Here is a 19,726-nt window from a genome sequence, read left to right on the forward strand (position 1 = left end):
GGGCCGTCAAAAGAAATAATTAAACTCAACATCTTCACTTGTTTGTAGCGTTGCCCTAAAAACTATTTTGTCTCAACTGTAAAAAATTCATTTACAAAATGTCCCCCAAATTATTTCCTTGCTATCCTGCTTCTGGGTCATTTTAAAGAGGCTATCAAAAGAAATGGGGATTACCTCCTTCTCTAGACTTACTGTGGAATCACGTATCTTCACACTGCCTCCCTAAAGAAGAGTGTCCCCACAACCATCCTGAATGGTCTGTGCAAGTGGGCCAAAAAAGAAAGTAGCAAAAGAAAAAAGGCTACCATTCTCTCTCAGAAGCTGATGAGTATTCAAGGGTTAGAATAATGCGTCATCCGTGCCATATGACTAGTCCTATAAATGAATTAAATGTCCTCTCAAAATTTCCAAGTATGAAGTGATATTTATCCAGTCATTTCTCTGAATCTCCTAATTTCTGGCGATTCCAGAATATTTATTTTTCTCCATAGGCAAATACCAAACCCTTTCAGTAAGGGTTGAGATAAATAATAGAACACTGCACCACAATCAGTGTCTCCCTTTCTGAAAATAAATGTTCTCATTCAAAGCTTGTGACCCTGGAACTTAATCTTCTTTCTTCTTCCCAGGACAATTGTCGGCGGGCCGAGCATGCCCTCCGGTTATGGATCATCGAAGCTAAGGACTTGGCCCCCAAAAAGAAATATTTCTGTGAGCTCTGCCTGGATGATACCCTTTTTGCAAGAACCACTAGCAAAATCAGAGCTGATAACATTTTTTGGGGGGAATATTTTGAATTTTTTAGTCTTCCTGCACTACATAGCATCACCATCCACATTTACAAGGACATGGAAAAAAAGAAGAAAAAGGACAAGAATAATTACGTTGGCCTGGTCAATATCCCTACAACCAGCGTGACCGGCCGCCAGTTCGTAGAAAAGTGGTATCCTGTCAGCACGCCGACAGCCAGCAAAGGAAAGGCAGGGGGACCGTCCATTCGGATCAAGTCCCGTTTCCAGACCATAACCATCCTGCCTATGGAGCAATACAAAGAGTTTGCGGAGTTCATTACCAGCAACTACACCATGCTCTGCTCCGTCCTAGAGCCTGTAATCAGCATCAGGATCAAAGAAGAGATAGCGTGTGCCCTAGTGCATATTCTTCAAAGCACTGGCAGGGCCAAGGTAAGCGGAAAAGGGAGACTAGGTCATTGCCCTTCCTCGCCCTTTTGGGTAATAGGTCTCTTGTTAAAGTGCTACAAAGAGCCATTAGAAAATAAGGTTTGAAATTTTCCAGAAAAGAGGATCCAGCAGTATGTTTGTCTCTAATCCTCAAGAGCCCTGGAGACAGGGGAGCAAAGGGAAGGAAAGGTTGAGTAGAGGAAAACATTTAAGTCAGCCATGCATGGAAGGCAGGTACTGTATCACCTAAACAGACTACCGTTGGCAAGGAGACTGTCAACACCTTGAAGGCAGGGAGCGTGTCTGCTAACTCTTTTATGCTCTTTCAAGCGCTTAGTACAGTGCTCTTCATAAAGTAGGTGCACAGTGAATTATATTGATTGAGATGGGGTAAATGCTGCAGGCATGGGACCTTAGAAGATATTAGCATTGTACAAAAATTTGGGATGCAACTATGAACTTAAGCTTCCTGGATGGCTTTCAGAGCAGTTGTTTGCCCCTCTTGGGGCTAGAAGCAGTTGCTCCAGAGGCTTGAAAAATAAAATGTCAGGCCTGAACAACAAGAGAAAAACAACAGCCAGGTGCCAGAGGGGCCTTTCCAGCATTTCCCCATCCCTTGACACCATTCTTCCTATCCTCTGCTTGGTGTGTTCATCCCCATAGCAGAGCCTGCACTGGGACCAGGATTGCCTTATGAATTTATGCTGTACAGTTAGGTGACAGACCTAGAGTGGATCTCAACTAGGCTAGCTTACATAGCCCACTAGACAACTGCCATAAGGATTGTGACAAATTTGGGGGGTACTAACTAGAATATGTTATAGGCTCTATTTTCCTATCTTATGCTTCTGATTTGTGATTTCATTCACAGGCAACAGTTCCGATGCTCATTTTATTGTTTTGAGACCAGGCCTCACAATGTGGACTTTGAAGTGTGGGTACATAATCCTTCCTTAGCCCTAAATATAGCTCTTAATAGTCCAGAAAATTAGAATGTTCTCTTTTATGTTCAGGAACCTACTAATCCCATTAATGTGTCAAGTTTCTGAGCCACATTAAAGGGTCGGGTTTTTTTTCCTCCCTTTCCAAGCAGGGAGCACTGGAAAGGCCTAATGAAATTTCTGTGGCCTTCTTTAAGGGGGCTCAAGTGTGGTCGCTTCTTTTCAAGCCAGGCAAAGATGAACTTGGGGTTTGCACTAAATATTAAAAGAAGGTTGATAGACGAAACAGCTGTTCAATTGGATGGTATTCCAAGACTCGTTGGCTCTTCTGCCCCCGTAAATTGTAACATTCCAGTCCATTGCCTTTTGGTTCCTCAAGCAGCAGCCTAGCATGCCCATTATTTACTCAAACCTTTTCTGCCTGTGCTTGAACTTTGCCTGCTCAGGATTTCCTGACAGATGTGGTGATGTCCGAGGTGGACCGTTGTGCAGAGCATGATGTCTTGATCTTCAGAGAGAACACAATTGCCACCAAGTCCATTGAGGAATACCTGAAGCTGGTGGGATGGCAGTATCTCTACGAAGCTTTAGGTAAAGAGGCAGATTTCTTCCCCTCCTCTCCTTTCTATATCTGCAGACATTTGTCTCCAGTCTTCTTCTCTTCTATCCCCTGCTTTCTTCTTTCACATGCCCATCCCTCGTCACTTGGCAGAACAGTGTGGGAAATGTAGAAAGTGATGCAGACATGTTTATATTTTCTTATTTTAAAAAACGTTTATAGACACATTGTGTTTATTTAAATAGGTCATTGCATTTACATTGCCAGCTCCAGCTCAGAGCCCATGATGTGAGCTTTGCTTTCACAGTGATGGGCCTCTTATAAAATCACAAGGGAAGTGATGATGCCATGTGAAAAAAGTTTCCAAAATTAGTATTGCCTTCACTCATTTGGTAAGCTGCATCAGTTTTCTTGAAATCAGCTGAAAGGGCTGGTTGGGTTTTGTGGGCTGGTTTTAAGCAATTACAGAAGCAGTTAGAATTGGGACCAACCAGAGTAATCTGGTAAGCATCTGCAAGAATCTGGGTTGTTGCATGGGCAAGGATCCAGATGAACCATAGTCTCAGTCTGGGGTACAAACAGCCATCCCAGACCTAGCAAACTGTGGGCCACAGTAAGCTTCAAGAGAGCAGGGACCTAGTTTTCTCTTTCTTTTACTAGAGTTGGTACACAACTCTCCACACAGTGGTTACTGAGTAGACTGTGGACTAACTGCCAGACAGAGACCTTCTTCAGCAGAGGACTTGCCTACAGTGCAGCCCAGGGTTTGATTTCCAGCAGCAGGAGATAGTGGTTCTTTATAATGTTCCAATTTCTATCGCTGGTGGCAAAGCACTAATCCAAGCCTTGATATGCCCACAAGTTTTGGCTTATTCCCAGGAATACCAGCACTGCTAGAAAATGGCTCCCAGGGCATCTGGGCATTGGCGAACAATTGCACATACTGAGTGGCACATTTGGCTTCAGAATTTCCAGACACAGAGCAGCCAGATACTAATGGGTTTTCTCATTGGACTTAGGTTTTTTGTTTTTTTCTGAAGTCCAGAAAGCAGCCAAGGAGAGAGATTTAGGAAAGCTAGTGAAAATCCATGCACTCAGCATACCACATGATTACGTACAGGTTCACATGGAGTAGGTATTTTATCTGCCTGGTTTCAGTATGGGCCCAGATTCATAATTCCCGTCTATCTCTCCGAAGTTCCTTGTTGGCTCTGTTGTTTTCTTTGCATTAGCTTTTCTAACCTATTTATTAGCATTTTCCCAAGTAGCAGCTCCAGAGGTCATTCAGCCTAACGAGGCCAATGTGCTTTGTTCGATTTTAAAAGTCTAACACCAGGGTTGTTTCCCTAGTCCAGATATGGCCTTCAACAGCTCCCTTGCCAAAAAGACAAGCTTAATGACTAAAGTTAGGAGCATAATCCCATCTCAAGTGAAGAAACTTATCCTGGAGGCCCTACTTTAATGTGCAGGTTCTTCCTGTTTTGGGGGGAAATGAATAAAATAAGAAAGCTCAGAATTTACCTTGGTCACTTATTTAAATGTTTTAAAAGGTAATCCTGTTTCATTCTTAGCATATTTTCCCTTGAGCTATCTTCCTCATCTCCCAGCATTCCTGTTAATAAAAGCCAACCAGCTTGCCCCACAATGATCATGTCACTAAACTATCCCGTTATACTGTCTTCCTTTGTACATTAGTGGAAAACCAGCTACTTAATGCTGCTGATGCGTAATTCCTGTAGACTTTTTGGTGTCGATCTCATCCTCAGTAACAGCCAAAGTAAACTTAAAGAGATCTATTGTACTCTCCTAAACATTTAGTTCGGTGCTTGGCAAACAGTAAGCTCTCAGATAGCATTGATTGATTGCTTTGGGGAAGCTGGGACTAGACGTGTCCCTTGAGACTCATCGGGAAATTTTGAGAGAGCATAATACTTGTAACCGTGAATGTGAAGCTAAATCTTTAGGCTATAGAGTCAATTTTCCTGCCTCAGACGTAGCCTCCATGTAGATAAGGGGTATTTTGGCAAAAAGGAACCCTTTCATTTTTATTTTAGCACCAGCGCTACCTCTTAGGACCTTGGGTAAGTCACCCAAGCTTTGCAGCCTCCAAGATGGAGAGTCAGAGGACCTGACCTTGCCTCTTGCCTGCCTTGTGACCTGGGGCAAGTCACTTAACTTCTCTGTTCCTCAGTTAACTCATCTGCAAAATAGGTATTAAATCCTCCTCCCTCCAACTTAGACTTTGAACCCCCTTGTGGGACAGGGACTCTGTCCAACCTGATTATCTTGTATCTACAATGCCTGGAACATTGTAAGCACTTAACAAGTACCATTTAAAAAAATAAGACCATGAGTTATGCCACTAACTCTGTAGGGACAGCGTGACAGTGAGTTAATGTTTATGAAGGGAACTTGGAATCCTCAGCTGAAAGATGCTGTTTGAGTGTAGTACCATTGCTGTTGTTCATGACCCTTTTCATTCTTTCAAAGCATCAGATACTGAACACTGCCAGAGGCAAGATGCTAAATTTGGTGTATCAGCCATGGACAATCTTAGGTTCCAAAGCAATTAGCCTGGGTGGGGACTCATTCATGTCAACAAAAACAATTTCCCACTGTAAATTCTGGGGCAAATGACAATTTGCCACCAAAAAATAGGATTTTGCTGCTATTCAGAGCGACCTGTCTTAAACCTACCACAATCTGTCATTTTCTGTCCTCTAATAGGGGATTTTATAAAGGCTCTGTATGAGTCGGATGAAAATTGTGAAGTGGATCCGAGCAAATGTTTGTCCAGTGAACTTACCGACCACCAGAGTAACTTGAAAATGTGCTGTGAGCTGGCCTTCTGCAAGATTATCTACTCCTATTGGTGAGCATGCGGCTCTTACTCTTGGTTTAAATGAAAGCTGGAAAGCACTCTAGACTGTAACATCGTCCCTCTAGTTTGTAAACTCGTTGTCAGCAGGGAATATGTCAGTAATATTGAATGCTCCCAAGCGCTTAGTACAGTGCTCTGCACACAGTAAGTGCTCAATAAATACGATTGACTGACTGACTTAATAGTTTGCATTACGAGCATCACATCTTCCCCCCACCAACTAAAGATGTGGAAAAACAATCAAGAATGAAGGCAGTTATCTAGTGCTGCCTCTTAACAAAGTCTTAGATAGCAACATATTTGCCTAAGTAAATCCCAGCTTGTGTCAATCCCATAGTCCATTTGTCCCAAATACCAAAATTTGCCTCCTAGCAATGTGAGATGTGGGTAGTAGGGCAAGCTCCATTAGACTTCTTTAGAGTACTTAGTACTTTGCTGCAAACATTGTGCACACACTGCTGCAGTGGTCGGGAAGAGTTAATGTCCCTCCGAAACTTTCTTATTCCCAGGAAATCACTGTCAAACCCAGGAGAATTGGGCTTAGTGTTTTCTGATAGTATTAACTCTTTCATGAGTGAATGTAAAGTCTTCTCTGGCTCCTTGGAATAAATTACTAGAACAGAGCACGTGGGCCGAAATTGCCGTGAACTGCTCTAACCGATCAGTATCTTCAGTCAGGAGATTTAAGAAGGGTTCCCATTTACAAAATCTGGATTATTGTTAATGCATCATTTCTGGTAGCCCAGGTACCTCAAATTATTTTCTTTATGCAGAAAAACTAAATGTACACTCATTACCAAACTTTAGGGCTTTGAATTTCCAGGCCCCATTTTGCCTGTTGATCGTGAGACATGGAGGCTAAAGTGAAAACACCCTAAGGTGCTGCAAACTGCAAACATATCGGCAAAGCAAGAGTCAGTCTTTAAGGGTGCACAGCGTGGTCAGGATTGTGAGTCCTACACTCGCCCAGAGGTGAATTTCACCATCAGTGGCATCATCTTGGAGCATGAAGGACAGCTAGTCAAGTATCTCACTAGGAAGTTTGCTACCTTCTGGGGAAATGCAAACAACTCAGACTCCCCAGCCCCTCACCCAGGCTCCTCACCCAGGCTCACAGTGCACCCTACATAACACATTATTACTTCCCACCCTGGCTTGGGCATTTGTACACTTGGTTTGGCTTTGTGTTTTTCCAGTTACTTTCCCCGTGAGCTGAAGGAAGTATTTGCATCATGGAAGCAGCAGTGCCTAATACGGAACAAGCAGGATATCAGTGAACGGCTCATCAGCGCCTCACTCTTCCTGCGGTTCCTGTGCCCGGCCATAATGTCCCCAAGCCTCTTCAACCTCGTGCAGGGCTACCCCGATGACCGCACATCACGGACTTTGACCCTAATTGCCAAGGTTATCCAGAACCTGGCCAACTTCACCAAGTAGGTAACCATATCTTGGTGCTCTCTGGCAAAGGCCAGGGCCAGTTAAAAAGTAGGATCAGTGCCAAACTCCCCTTGCAGCTGAGTGGACAAAAACTGGAATTCTTGAGGGATCATGGGATTGTCTATGAAGTGCCCTTTTTCAGATACCCAGTGCCTTTCCAGAGGGCTTACTTGAAGATTTTTATATATGTACATGATATGTGAGCTTCACTCATTCTTGAGCTCGTTATTTTAAGGCACAACACCAGAGCAGCTTTTAATCAAATGTCATGTCCAGACTGCTCGCACGTATGAATGAGCCTGGGGACTGGGACATGACATTTTAGGATCTGTTGGATTTGGCCCTCATTCTTCACCCCTCATAAAACTTCCTCTGTAATAATTCACCCCAAAACAGTGAAGTTTCTCACCTGTTATCGTATGATCTTAACTCTTCCTCACTTTATCTCTCTCCTCTTCCACTGCCCTTCTCTCCTTTTTTCCCCTCCTCCTCCTCTTTTTTTTTTTCTCTCCCATCCCCTCTCTTCTATTTTCCCTCTCCTTCCTTTCCCAGGTTTGGTAACAAGGAAGAGTACATGACTTTCATGAATGATTTCATAGAACAAGAGTGGGATGGAATGAAGTCCTTTCTTCTGGAGCTCACTAATCCAGAAACCATCCCAATCACACCAGGATTTGATGGCCACATTGATCTGGGCAGAGAGCTTTCTGTCTTGCATTCTTTGTTATGGGACGTTATTTCTCAGCTTGATAAGGTAATGTAGACTGGAAGGATATATGGGAAATGTGACACGCTATTCAGTCTCAGTACTGGAAAACAGTTAGAGCGGGTCATTCCCTTGCATTAACAATATTGGGAGGTGGGGACAGGAGCCCTTGATTCCACTGGCCAAGGACTTCCAGGCCTAAAATCATACATTCCTTTCTTAGTTGCTCCCTATCTAAAGGGGTTCCTCTTACCAAAGAAGACTCAGCTGTAGTTTGGGCCTTTCAACAGTTCTGTTTGTTAGGATCTAGTAAGTTGTGGGCCAGGAATATGTTTGTTACAATGTTGTGTTGTACCCTCCCAAGTGCTTCGTACAGTTTCCTGCACACAGCAAGCACTCAGTAAGTACCATTGATCGATAGATCTTTGGAATTTGTTGGCTTCTTATTCATGAAGGAGTACTTGTTCCTTGAGATTGGAGGGGTGAGGAGCTTCTTGGATCTTTATTGGGTATTTTCTCCTGGGCCCAGGAGATATACAAGTCTCACTGGAGTGGACCAGAGGTTACTTTATTTGGGATTCTGACACCTGCATCTGGGAAAGGTGGGAAGGAAGGCTGAAGCAGACATTAAGGAATTCATTTTGTGGCCTGTGTTCCATGGGCAGCCGTGGATAATCCTTCCACAAGACAAAAGTTTCTTGGACATGGGGAGGGGAAGCTTCCCATAGAAACTTGGGGAAGGAATGTTATTTCCTCCTAGAATATACAGAGAAACAGACAGTGGCTCAGTTGGGAAGGTGGCAGACTTAATGGGCTGTTCCTTGTAAAGACACGGTCTCCACACTCTTGCTGTTCATCGGAATTAGGACACACCTGTAGGAGTCATTCACGGAGTATGGTGAACGTGCCTGCCCAACCTTGAATGGAAAAGCAAATGGCAGGTCATCCCAATGCCATTAGTTGGAGAGATCGCTAAGCGAAAACCATGCAGATAGCTGGGACTTGGGGTGCCCAATCCCAAGGGGGGGGTTTGATTACAAATCCCCGGGATTCTCCTCCCAGCCCCACCAATACTGTGTTGGACCCCTTGATCACGGGACCTCCTTATGTGTATGCAGGCATTTCATTCCCCATGACTCTTTCACCTCGGCAGGTCTGTCCCACATGGTTACTCTGGGTTCTCTCTTATTAGAGGGTTGTTTGTTTTTTCCCTATTTGAGCACATCCCCCCGCCCTCCCACCAAACTGAGTTTGCTTTGCATGCCAGTGTAAAGTTGGAATGGCTGAGGTTTATTGTATTGAGCATGTCCTTTATCCTTTTTTTTAATTTCTCCTAATTCCTATTTCCTTTTCTTTCCGCGATGTCTCCCGCACCCCGTTTTCGCCGCCTCCATTCGTCTCGACGCCACGGTTTTGCTGCTCCATAACAATTCATTATGAATCTGCCACACCCTCATGCAAACGTCACCCTCCTTCCATTCAAACTTCACCCCTCCACCCATGTCCAACGTTTTGCAAAAACAACGGCCGATGTCACGCTGCTTATTATCCAACCAGGGTGAAAATTCCTTCCTACAGGCAACCGTGGCCAAACTGGGACCCCTCCCCCGTATTCTTGCCGATATTAACAAGTCTCTGAGCAACCCCACACCAATTCAGCAGCAGCTGAGGCGCTTCACGGAACATAGCTCCACTCCAAATGTTAGCGGCAGTCTCTCCTCTGGGCTGCAGAAGATAGCCGAGGACCCCGCTGACAGGTACGAAACAGTGAAGAGACAAAAAAAAAAAAAATTATCAAGCTGTTTCTTTTTCAAGCTTCTACAGGGCAAGGGCCTGTTCAAGTTGGACCCAGGGACTCTGACTTGATTTTTTGGTATCTGCCCCAGCACTTAGTACAGTGCTTGGTACAAACCAAGTGCTTAATAAATGCCATAATAATAATAATAAAAGGAGAGAGTTCCAGGCAGGAGGAAGGCCATGAGATGGGAAGAGATGGGAATGAGACCTATTGAGTCTCTTCTCACCCTCTAGACTGTAAGATCTTTTTTGGAAGGGAACATGTCTGTCAAATCTGTTGTATTGTACTCTTCCAGGTGCTAGTACAGTGCTTGGAACATAGTAAGTGCTCAATAAATAAAGAGATTTCTTTGATTGTGTTGTACTATAGCCAGCCTGGTGCCAAGCACATAAAGGGGCACTTAATAAATGCAATTTGATGTTGATGATGAGCTTAAAGATATTTTTCAGGATTGACTGATTTCCCTTTGGAAATCATCTGTTCCCTCAAGTATACTTCAAGGTCCAAAGGGATAAGTCCCATAGGAATTGGCCGAAGAGGTAAATCCAGCAATAGGAATAATATAATATTGATAATTATGGTACTCGTTAAGCTCTTATTATGTGCCAAGCACTGTACTAAGGGCTGGGGTCAATAGAACATAAGCAGATCGGACATAGTTCCTGTCCCACTTGGGGCTTGCAGTCAAAGAGGGAGGGAGAACAGGTATTCTGTCCCCATTTTACAGATGGGGTAACTGAGACACAGAGAAGTGAAATGACTTGCCCAAGGTCACATAATAGTCAAGTGGTGGAGCCAGGATTGGAGACTAGGTCCTCTGACTCCCAGGCCATACTGCTTCTAATCTCTCCTTTTCCAGTACAGGTTTTTCCTCATAAAATTACCCAAACCAAGCAATAACATCTACAAATCTATTTGTATTTCATTTAATGGAAGAGTGAGTGTGTTCTGAAATGTGGATTGCAGGAAGTTTAAGATTCAAGAATTTGGAAAACTCAAGTTAAACTTTGCAGTGAACAAGCTGCTCTGAGAAACAGGCGGAACTGCTGGCGTGGTGACATTTATTCCATACTACCTAATTCCCAACAGCTGACCTGGATAAAGTTTTAAGCTTCTTGAGCCAAGCACTCAGTCTTGTACCTCCCTCTAGACTGTAAGCTCCTTGTTGGCAGGGAACACGTCTACCAACAACGTTGTATTGTACTCTCTCGAGCATTTAGAACAGTGTGCTGCACACAGTAAACACTCAGTAAATGCCATTGATTGATTTCCTCCATTGCACTTTCCCAGTCTCTTGTCCAGGGCTCCGCACACACTAGGCACTCAGTAAATGGCATTGGTTGATTTTTTTTAATGGCATTTATGAAGCGCTTACTATGTGCAAAGCACTGTTCTAAGCGCTGGGGAGGTTACAAGGTGATAAAGTTGTCCCACAGGGGACTCACAGTCTTAACCCCCATTTTACAGATGAGGGAACTGAGGCACAGAGAAGTTAAGTGACTTGCCCAAAGTCACACAGCTGACAATTGGCGGAGCCGGGATTCGAACCCACGACCTCTGACTCCAAAGCCCGTGCTCTTTCCACTGAGCCACGCTGCTTCTCTATTCTTGGACCTTGGACCAAGAATTCTTGATTCTTGGACCTTCTTCACCCTGCTGGGAAGAGGTGGAGGTTTAGCAGGCAGTCACAGGCTCCTCACTCATCATTCTTCCCTCCAATTCCTTTTTTGGACAAATGGATGTGAGGGGATGTTCTTTCAGTTTCCAGAAAGAACCCAGTCAAGTAGTGGGATGGATTCAGTCATTTGATTGTTCCCTTTGAGGAAAGCCCTAAATGATTTTTTTATCCTAAAAACCCAAATGAATTACTCAGTCAATTAATGATATTTATTGTTCACTTACTGTGTGCAGAGCTCTGTACTAAGGGCTTGGGAAAGCGCACTACCACAGAGTTGGTAGGTGCGATCCCTGCCCACAAGGAGCTTGCAAGACAGAACTTAAAACAGTTTAACCAACCTTCAGGGAGTGACAGGGTCCTGAGATGTGAGGTTCGTGAAGCTGACCGGGGCCTCAGCCCCCGGATAAGATCAGAGCTGGACTGTGCATTGGATACTCATTCGAATCTTTTTCTTCTCCCTAGTGATCTGACTAAACTGAAATCTCCCACGGAGGAGAACATCCACAACTACTTCAAAGGTAAAACCCTCCTGCCAGTCCAGCAGGCATCTTCCCAGAGCGTGACTTACTCGGACAAAGACGAGAAGGACAGCGGGCTCCCCAACGGAAGGAGCATCTCCCTCATGGATCTTCAGGACCCCCAGATGGCCCACAGCGACCTCACTTCCATCATGCATGATGTCCCCGTGCGCCTGGCCGGCAGCCAGCTTTCCATCACCCAGGTGGCCAGCATCAGACAGCTAAGGGACACCCAGAGCACCTCCCAGAACACCCCGCAGAGTGCGCCCCAGGTGAGAAGGCCTCTGCACCCAGCCTTGAGTCAGCCAGGGAGTCTCCAGCCTCTCTCGTTCCAAAACCCGGTGTATCACCTTAACAACCCACCGCCGGCCCTGCCGAAGGCTTCGGTGGACTCCAGCTTGGAGAACCTCAGCACCGCCAGCTCCAAGAGCCAGAGTAACAGCGAGGAATACAAATTCAGCGTTCCCAGCAACAGCAGCGTGGAGGACTTCACCAAACGCAGCACCCAGAGCGAGGATATTTCCCGGCGACCCACCGGGCCCGACAGGCACATACCCTTGGTGCTCCCCCGCCAGAATAGCAGTGGGCAGGCCCAGCTCAGCAAGACCGACCAGGCGGGCTTGGGTGCCCGGGCCAAGGCGCCGCACTCCCTCCCTCAGAGCGCTTCCCTCCGGAGCACAGGGAGCATGTCCGTCACATCCACCGCCATGATAGCTGAGCCCATCCAGAACGGGAGTCGGTCCAGGCAGCCGTCGTCTTCCTCCCGGGAGAGCCCCGTTCCCAAAGTGAGAGCGATCCAGAGGCAGCAGACCCAGCAGGTAGGAGAGGACCATGGAGCCGTTGCCGGGACTGTGTTTCCTTGCCGGCCACCGCGCTTGGCCATGTAGTTCACTGGGGAATCCATTTTCAAGCCACGTTGCCCACTTAAAAAAAAATATTTTATTCAAATGGGAAGAGGAAATTAGTATTGATTGGGTAGGATGAGTATGGGGAGAGAAGGCATAGAGCTGGCGTGGAACTCGGTCAGAGTGCAGTTGACTCACTACCCCTAAGAGACTCTTAAACTGCAGTGCTGAGGAAGCTTCTGCTCCTCTTCAAACTGAAGAGCTTTCAGTTGGCACTCAGCCCAAACCTGTGGTACTGAGTGAATAATCAGCTGGGGCCGACCAAACCGTAAATTCGACTTCAGACCCAAGAAACCTCTGGTCCAGCCCGGTTCTTCTCTACTTCAAGAATCCCCAGTCTCCCTTCCTCCCCACCACACCCCCACAAACTCCCAAGCTTCCAGGATAAGCTGGATGCATTAGCTTTGATGTTGAGTGGAGAATGTAAGGAATGCCATCCCCTCAGAACTCGCTGGGGAAATGGGAGGCCTCCCCTGAGGCCTTTCCTGGAAATGGCTAGAAAAATAAACTGCTCAGCCCTATGGTGGAGGTAGCGGGAGGTGGGGAAGAGGCAAAAAAAAAAAAAAAGAAAAGGCATTTGAGCAGCATTCTGAGCACTGTCCAACACCCTTGGGTTTTTCTGTGGGTGAGCCCATCATGCACTTACTCCCTCAATTAGCATGATGAAACCGCCTAGCCCTTCTTCTTGTAAATAAATAAAAGCCCAGCAACACTGTCCCACCCTTGACTCTCTGCCAGCCCTACCACTCCTCTGCTCTGGAAATGTTTCCTCTTGAAGCATTGAGGTTGTCTTATAAATGAGTGACCCCTGCACAAGTTGAGGGCCATGGGGAGTCATCGTAACCCTCTGGACCAAAGTAATCTCCTGTTCTTCCCCCTTTGAGGGACTTCTGGAGGCCTCACCGGCCGATCCCTCGTCATTGCCATCGGAAGCAACATGGCCTAGTAGAAAGAGCCCGGGTCCAGGACTTGGGGTCTAATGCCAGCTCTGCCACATACCTGCTATGTGTGACCTTGGGCGAATCACTTAACTTCTCTGTGCCTCAGTTCCCTTATCAGCAAAATGGGGATTCTATACCTCTGCTCCCTCCTATTTAAAATGTGGGCCCCATATAGGACCTGATTGTCTTGTATCAACCCCAGCGCTTAGTACAGTGCCTGGCACATAGTGAGAAGTCAACAAATGCCACAATTAGTATTTCCTCAGCAGTTCACCTGCCCAACTCTCAGCCCTTGGACTCTCTCCCCTCCCATCCTCAGCCCGTGGTGTTCACGTCTTTGTTTCCTGTCCGTTCTAGGCTGCCAGTCTCATTTCATCTCATTTTCCTGCTGCTTTGCTTTTCTCTTCTCACCCTTGGGAAGCCTCTCGGGTGCTGAGCATATTTCCCAAGGAAATTCTGTACACATTTTTAATGGTAAAGGGTGCCAGGGAATTCTTTTCTCCCTGAAACATAGAGGGGTTTTTCTTTGTGAGGACTGTTCTGTGGGAGTCTTTGTCCCAGGGAAGTTCCATTCATTGCTGAGCACAGAGCAGAGGGACTTGAGTCACGTCCACTGAGTTGAGTAGGTGGGGTACAGAATTTCTAATGATTCTGTTACAGTGATGGAATATTTGTATTTAAGTTCTGAAATGACATGGTCGAGAGAGCCTTATATCTAGAGGTTTTCAATGTCTTCTGCCTCCGACTTTTCCTGGTATCTGTTGTGATCTGTGCAATTTCTTGGATTGCCTTTAACATTATTATTGAAATTGACTGGCTCTTCAGATTCTGAGGGGGATCTTCCCAGGAATCTTATGCCTATCATCATCATCAATCGTATTTATTGAGTGCTTACTGTGTGCAGAGCACTGTACTAAGCGCTTGGGAAGTACAAGTTGGCAACATATAGAGACAGTCCCTACCCAACAGTGGGCTCACAGTCTAAAAGGGGGAGACAGAGAACAGAACCAAACATACTAACAAAATAAAATAAATAGAATAGATATGTACAAGTAAAATAAATAAATAAATAAATAGAGTAATAAATATGTACAAACATATATACATATATACAGGTGCTGTGGGGAAGGGAAGGAGGTAAGATGGGGGGGATGGAGAGGGGGACGAGGGGGAAGGCCTATGAGAAGAACTCTCTGGCAAGTGGTAAAGGAAACAAGCCAACAAAAAATGCATTTTCTAAGCCAAAGTCCCTTCATTCCTCTTGGTAGGCAGCAGTGCTGTTTACTTGTATGTGTCACTGTACCGGGCTGCTGGGCTCCCACTTTGTGAAGCCAACCCATGTGGCAGGCAAGCAACTCCCAGGAACTAATGACAGGGAACCCTCTTGTTCTGTGATTCTCTTCAACGAGCCAGGATGTGACTAATAGAAGCTTCAGTCACCATGCTGAATGGAGAATTACCAGGCCCTTCCTTTTGCCCCAGGCTTTCTCTTATTTTTTCCCAAGAAAATGTCTTCTCTACATCAGTCAGTCAATGGTATTTATTAAGTACTTGCCATGGCACAGCATTGTATGAAGCACTTGGTAGAGTACAATTCAAGAGAGCTAGTAGAGACATTTCCTACCCACAAGGAGCTTACATCCTTGCCTTAGGCAGACACCCCCATGATGCTGTTGTAAGAGACTATCCTTTAAAGCTGGAGACCCTTAGCTGGGATGGGGGGACGTGAAGGGAGGAGGAATGCTGACTGGATCAGAGTCACTCCCTGACATTCCTTCCAGAATAGCTCCAAGTGTGAGCCTCGCCTTAGAGGCAGCCTTCTTTAGGGAAACGCAAGCAACTGTGTCTGTCTTGCAGGTTCAGTCACCTGTGGATTCGGCCACCATGTCCCCCGTCGAGAGGACAGCCGCGTGGGTTTTGAACAATGGGCAGTATGGAGAAGACGAGGAAGGGACTGAACCCTGTCAGGATGACATCAAGCACGCTGAGAAGGTAGAGTCCAAAGGACCCTCATTGTCTTGAATTCTGTGCACTGAAAAAGATGGCAGCTTGGGTAGACGGATGCCATTAACATCCCGCTTTCTGCATGGTTTTCACTTTATTTGTTGTTTAACCCTCGATGCCTTGTATTAGGTGTCCTGAATTGGCTGAATGAACCTCCTGCCTTCCATGATCTTCTTTCTCTGTGTGGCCCGTTTAGAAGTTCCAAGCTGCTGGCATTAGTCAGTCCTTAGGTGGCAAGAGCTGAGTTGGCCCCAATGCTTCTCCCAAGCAAAGACTCGAGCTCAGCTCATGGTTGCATGCTTAAAACCTCAGGCGCCTGTATTGGCCAGAGATTCCAAATGTTCTACACGACCTGTTGAACCAGCACAGTAAGCATTGGGTAGGCCGTTCTCAAGTTGAGTTTGCCATTTGGCTTCTCACACAGGTCACTTCTGTTTGTCCAGGAGAGCAGCTTTAGCTCTCCGGCTCCATTTTGAAACCTGAGGGAGTCAAGAGGGCCATGCAGAGAGCCAAGCAGTGACCGAGCCACTCGAACTCTGGGCTCAGTCGGGCTCAGCGCCTCAGAAACAGGGAGGGGTCTGCAGAGGTACTGGGCAGACGGACCTGGGCTCGGCTCTCGGCTCCCAAAAATTCTGAGATCCCGGAGCCGGGTCGAGTTGTCAGAAAGCCAGGTTCAGGAAGCCTCTCAGTCCTCCGTCGGCCAGCCTGAAGAGGCCGGGACTCCCTCCTAGGCCATGGTGCAGTGTGGAAATCCTGACATTTAACCCACTGCCTGGGGAATTGTGGGTGTTGGCCTCACTGTCCTTTGGGGACTGGGACCTGGACCTCAGATCCTTCCACAGGGAAAGCAATCAAGACCCTGGCCAGACATGGTCAACCCCAGCACACATACCTACCTATGCCCGTCTGGCCCCAGCATGGTGGCGGAAGCGTTCCTGAATTGGAGGGGACCCATTTTGGAAATCTGCAAGTGACAGTTAAATCACATGGCCAAGAGGGGAGGTGTGACAGCCAGTTGGTGTCTCAGGGATGCAGTGAGATTAAACTAGCAGAAACAGAGGGGGCAGGGCCTGGCTAGAGTACCTGCCTGGCCTCCTTCTCTGTGTCCTTCCCCTGCCCCCCGCCCCGACCCCCAACAAAGTCAACCCCAGCTTGCCAGCAAGAAATGCCTCTGTCTACTCCCCTCTGCTGCAGTACGAACAGGAGATTGCCAAGCTGAAGGAGCGCCTGAAAGTGTCAAGCCAGCGCTTGGAGGAGTACGAGCGCCGGCTCCTCGTGCAGGAACAGCAAATGCAGAAGCTGCTGATGGAGTACAAGGCCCGGCTGGAGGAGAGTGAGGAGCGGCTGCGCCGGCAGCAAGAGGAGAAAGACAGCCAGATGAAAAGCATCATCAGCAGGTGAGGGAGAGGGCCTGGGGAAGGACGGCCGAGGGAACAGCCTGCCCTCGGCTCCTTTCAACCCCACCACCTGGCCAGATGGTACGTGCTTCACGGACACCGGGCCGTGCTGCAGCCTCCATGAAAGGGTCAGGATTCGCTCTCTCTCTCTCTTTCTCTTTTTTTATTCTTCTTTTAATACAGAGGGGGAAGTCAGTAATAAGTTAGACAAACTCACAAAGCAGAGAGCCAGGAAAAAATCCAGAACCTTTGCTCTTTACCCCGGGTCTCTCAGCAAAGAGTCCAGAGATCTCTGGCAAGCTGGCCCAGAATGTCAAAGTTGAGAAACTGCTGCTGTAACCGGTAGGCAGCCCCCTGGCATGTCAGAATAAGGAGGCTTTGTGTAAATCCGTTTCAGTACCAACAGGTGTTTTCTGAGTGTCTCCTGGTGCCAAACACTGAACTGAGCTCTCGGGGAGAGCAGTGTGGTTGAGTGGAAAGAGCACAGGCATGGGAGTCAGAGGGCCTAATCCCAGCTCTGTCAATTGCTTGCTCTTGGGCAAGTCACTTCACTTCTCTGTACTTCAATTTCCTCAACTGTAAAATGGAGATTAAATACCTGTTTTTCCCTCCTACTTAGACTGTGAGCCTCATGCAGGACAGGGACTGTGTCCAACTTAATTAACCTGTACCTACCCCAGCACTTAGAACAGTGTTTGACACCTAGTTAAGTGCTTAATAAATACCATGGAAAAAACCCCAAACATACAAAAGAAGCAAATGATGCAATCCCTGAGGAGCTTTCACTCTAACCGGAGAGACAGTAGACCTCCATCTATGACCGTGGTTAATCTAATGGGTTAGCACAAATAAGGAGTTAGATCCATGAGTGCTGAAGTGACGGAAGAGGTGACATCTTCCAGAAAGCACTGACGTTAATTGGGGAATGTCTGCTGCAGGAGGGGCCCGTTTAAGCAGTCTGTGGAGGAGAGGAGAGTTGTGAGCACTGGGTCGGTGGTGGGGAAAAATTGAGGCCACAGGACAGTTTGGAGTTTGGTTTGGGAGGAGTGAGTCCATCAGCTAATTGGTAGTATTTTTTGAGCACCTATTATGTGCAGAGCACTGTGCACTAATTACTTGGGCAGAGTACAGTGGAGTTAGTAGACATGATCCGCACCCTCAAGGAGCTGACAATCTAGCACGGGAGGCAGACACCAGACACTAAAATAAATTGCATGTAGGAGGAAGCAACAAGAGTTTAAAGATATGTACAGACTGAAGTGCTATAGACATGATCCCTGCCCTCAAGGAGGTTACAGAACCTGTGGGATGTAGCAGGAGAACTGGATTGTAGGAGGGATCTAGCCTCTCCCATCAGTTTACTATCACCTATGGCCTTTCTGTAGAAATAGAACTGCCAGTTTTGGGGGTCACACATCCCAACGTTTGTCACTTACCTCAAGAAACTGAGTTGCGACATTGCTTTCTATCAATCAGTGGTATTTATTGAGTGCTTACTCTATGTAGAGCATTGTACTAAGCACTTGGGAAAATACAGAACAACAGAGTTGGTAGACATGTTCCCCGCCCACAATGAGCTTACAGTACACAGAGGAGGAGACAAAAAAATATTGCAGCTCTGTACACAAGTGCTGTGGGTCTGAGGGTCGGATGAATATCCAGTGCTTAAAGAGTACAGATGACGCGAGAGGGGGAAGGGAGTAAGGGGAAAGGAGTGCTCTTGGAGGAAATGTGATTTTAATAAGGCTCTAAGTGGGGGGAGAGTGGTGGTCTGTTATATGTGAAGGAGGAGGGAGTTCCAGGCCAGAGGGAGGACGTAAGCGAAAGGTCACCCACTTGATAAGACAGTGCATTTAACTATGTTTTCAGAAGACCAGGAAGGAGGATGAACTCCTCTTTGAAAGGGGTAGCAAGGTCCTAGATGAAATCATTTCATGAGATGATTCCATTACCCATCCAGAAGCCGTTAATATGCTCTCTTCTTGCTGTATGGTTGTAGGCTAATGGCTGTGGAGGAAGAGCTGAAGAAAGATCATGCTGAGATGCAAGCAGTTATTGACGCAAAACAGAAAATCATTGATGCCCAGGTAAGAGGCTTTTGGGTCTGAATAAGGGCATTTTTCCCTGCCGTCTCTTACCCCCTGCCCTGCCAGTCCTGGCGCATGAATGCCAAGGAAAGGCCAGGTGAACTGGGGGGTTGACAACCCCCACTGGGGCCTTCTGACCCCCGATAGAAAGCATCAGCTGCTGTGCAGCCTGCCTCACATTCCCTATCCTTCACTGGAGAGAAGTCCATTGACACAACCAAGCACCAGTGTGATCAGTGCCTTTATCAGACATGACTAAACCTGGTACAGGTCAGGGGTCGACCTCCTTTCCCAGAGGAAGGCAGGGAAGCCGCTGAGGGGCGATGGTCTTTCTGACAATCACGCTGCATGTGTCTGGCTTGTGGCCGCCCTCTGACCATTGCTTGGCTGTGCTGTCCACGGTCCATCCCTGTGGTCCCCTGGGCCACGATCCTTCAGCATTTGGCGAATTTAAAAAAGTAGGAGAGGAGGAATGGTGAGAAATGAAGAGAGTAAGAGGCAACCCTCGATTCTCCCATTCTTCTGGGCCTAGGAAGGGCAGTGCTGCTTTGGCCTGGCTCCGCTGCCCTTCTCTTCCAGGTCACTGCTTGGAGAACTGCCCTTTATGACCCCGTAAAGACAATGAAAGGTGGGGGGAAAATCACCACTTGGAACGCTGCCCCTCCCAACCGAAATGCTCGACTAGGTTTTCCT

The 19,726-nt window shown here is 46.9% G+C and overlaps 1 protein-coding gene across 3 annotated transcripts in view; it reads left to right on the forward strand.

Moving 5' to 3' along the window:
• The window catches only part of RASAL2 (RAS protein activator like 2), a 260,025-nt gene that overhangs the window by 233,718 nt on the left and 6,581 nt on the right, over positions 1–19,726 (forward strand). For 2 of the 3 annotated variants that reach the window (XM_038758689.1, XM_038758688.1), the window contains exons 8-17: positions 630–1,184; positions 2,569–2,713; positions 5,409–5,553; positions 6,759–6,995; positions 7,552–7,753; positions 9,263–9,462; positions 11,644–12,517; positions 15,403–15,537; positions 16,744–16,946; positions 18,946–19,033. In XM_038758689.1, the coding sequence (XP_038614617.1) occupies positions 630–1,184; positions 2,569–2,713; positions 5,409–5,553; positions 6,759–6,995; positions 7,552–7,753; positions 9,263–9,462; positions 11,644–12,517; positions 15,403–15,537; positions 16,744–16,946; positions 18,946–19,033 (2,784 nt within the window). The remainder of the gene's footprint in view (positions 1–629; positions 1,185–2,568; positions 2,714–5,408; positions 5,554–6,758; positions 6,996–7,551; positions 7,754–9,262; positions 9,463–11,643; positions 12,518–15,402; positions 15,538–16,743; positions 16,947–18,945; positions 19,034–19,726) is intronic. The other variant, XM_038758690.1, reaches the window with a different exon arrangement.

The sequence above is a fragment of the Tachyglossus aculeatus genome, chromosome 16 (genome assembly GCF_015852505.1).
Source record: "Tachyglossus aculeatus isolate mTacAcu1 chromosome 16, mTacAcu1.pri, whole genome shotgun sequence".
Classification (NCBI taxonomy): Eukaryota; Metazoa; Chordata; class Mammalia; order Monotremata; family Tachyglossidae; genus Tachyglossus; species Tachyglossus aculeatus.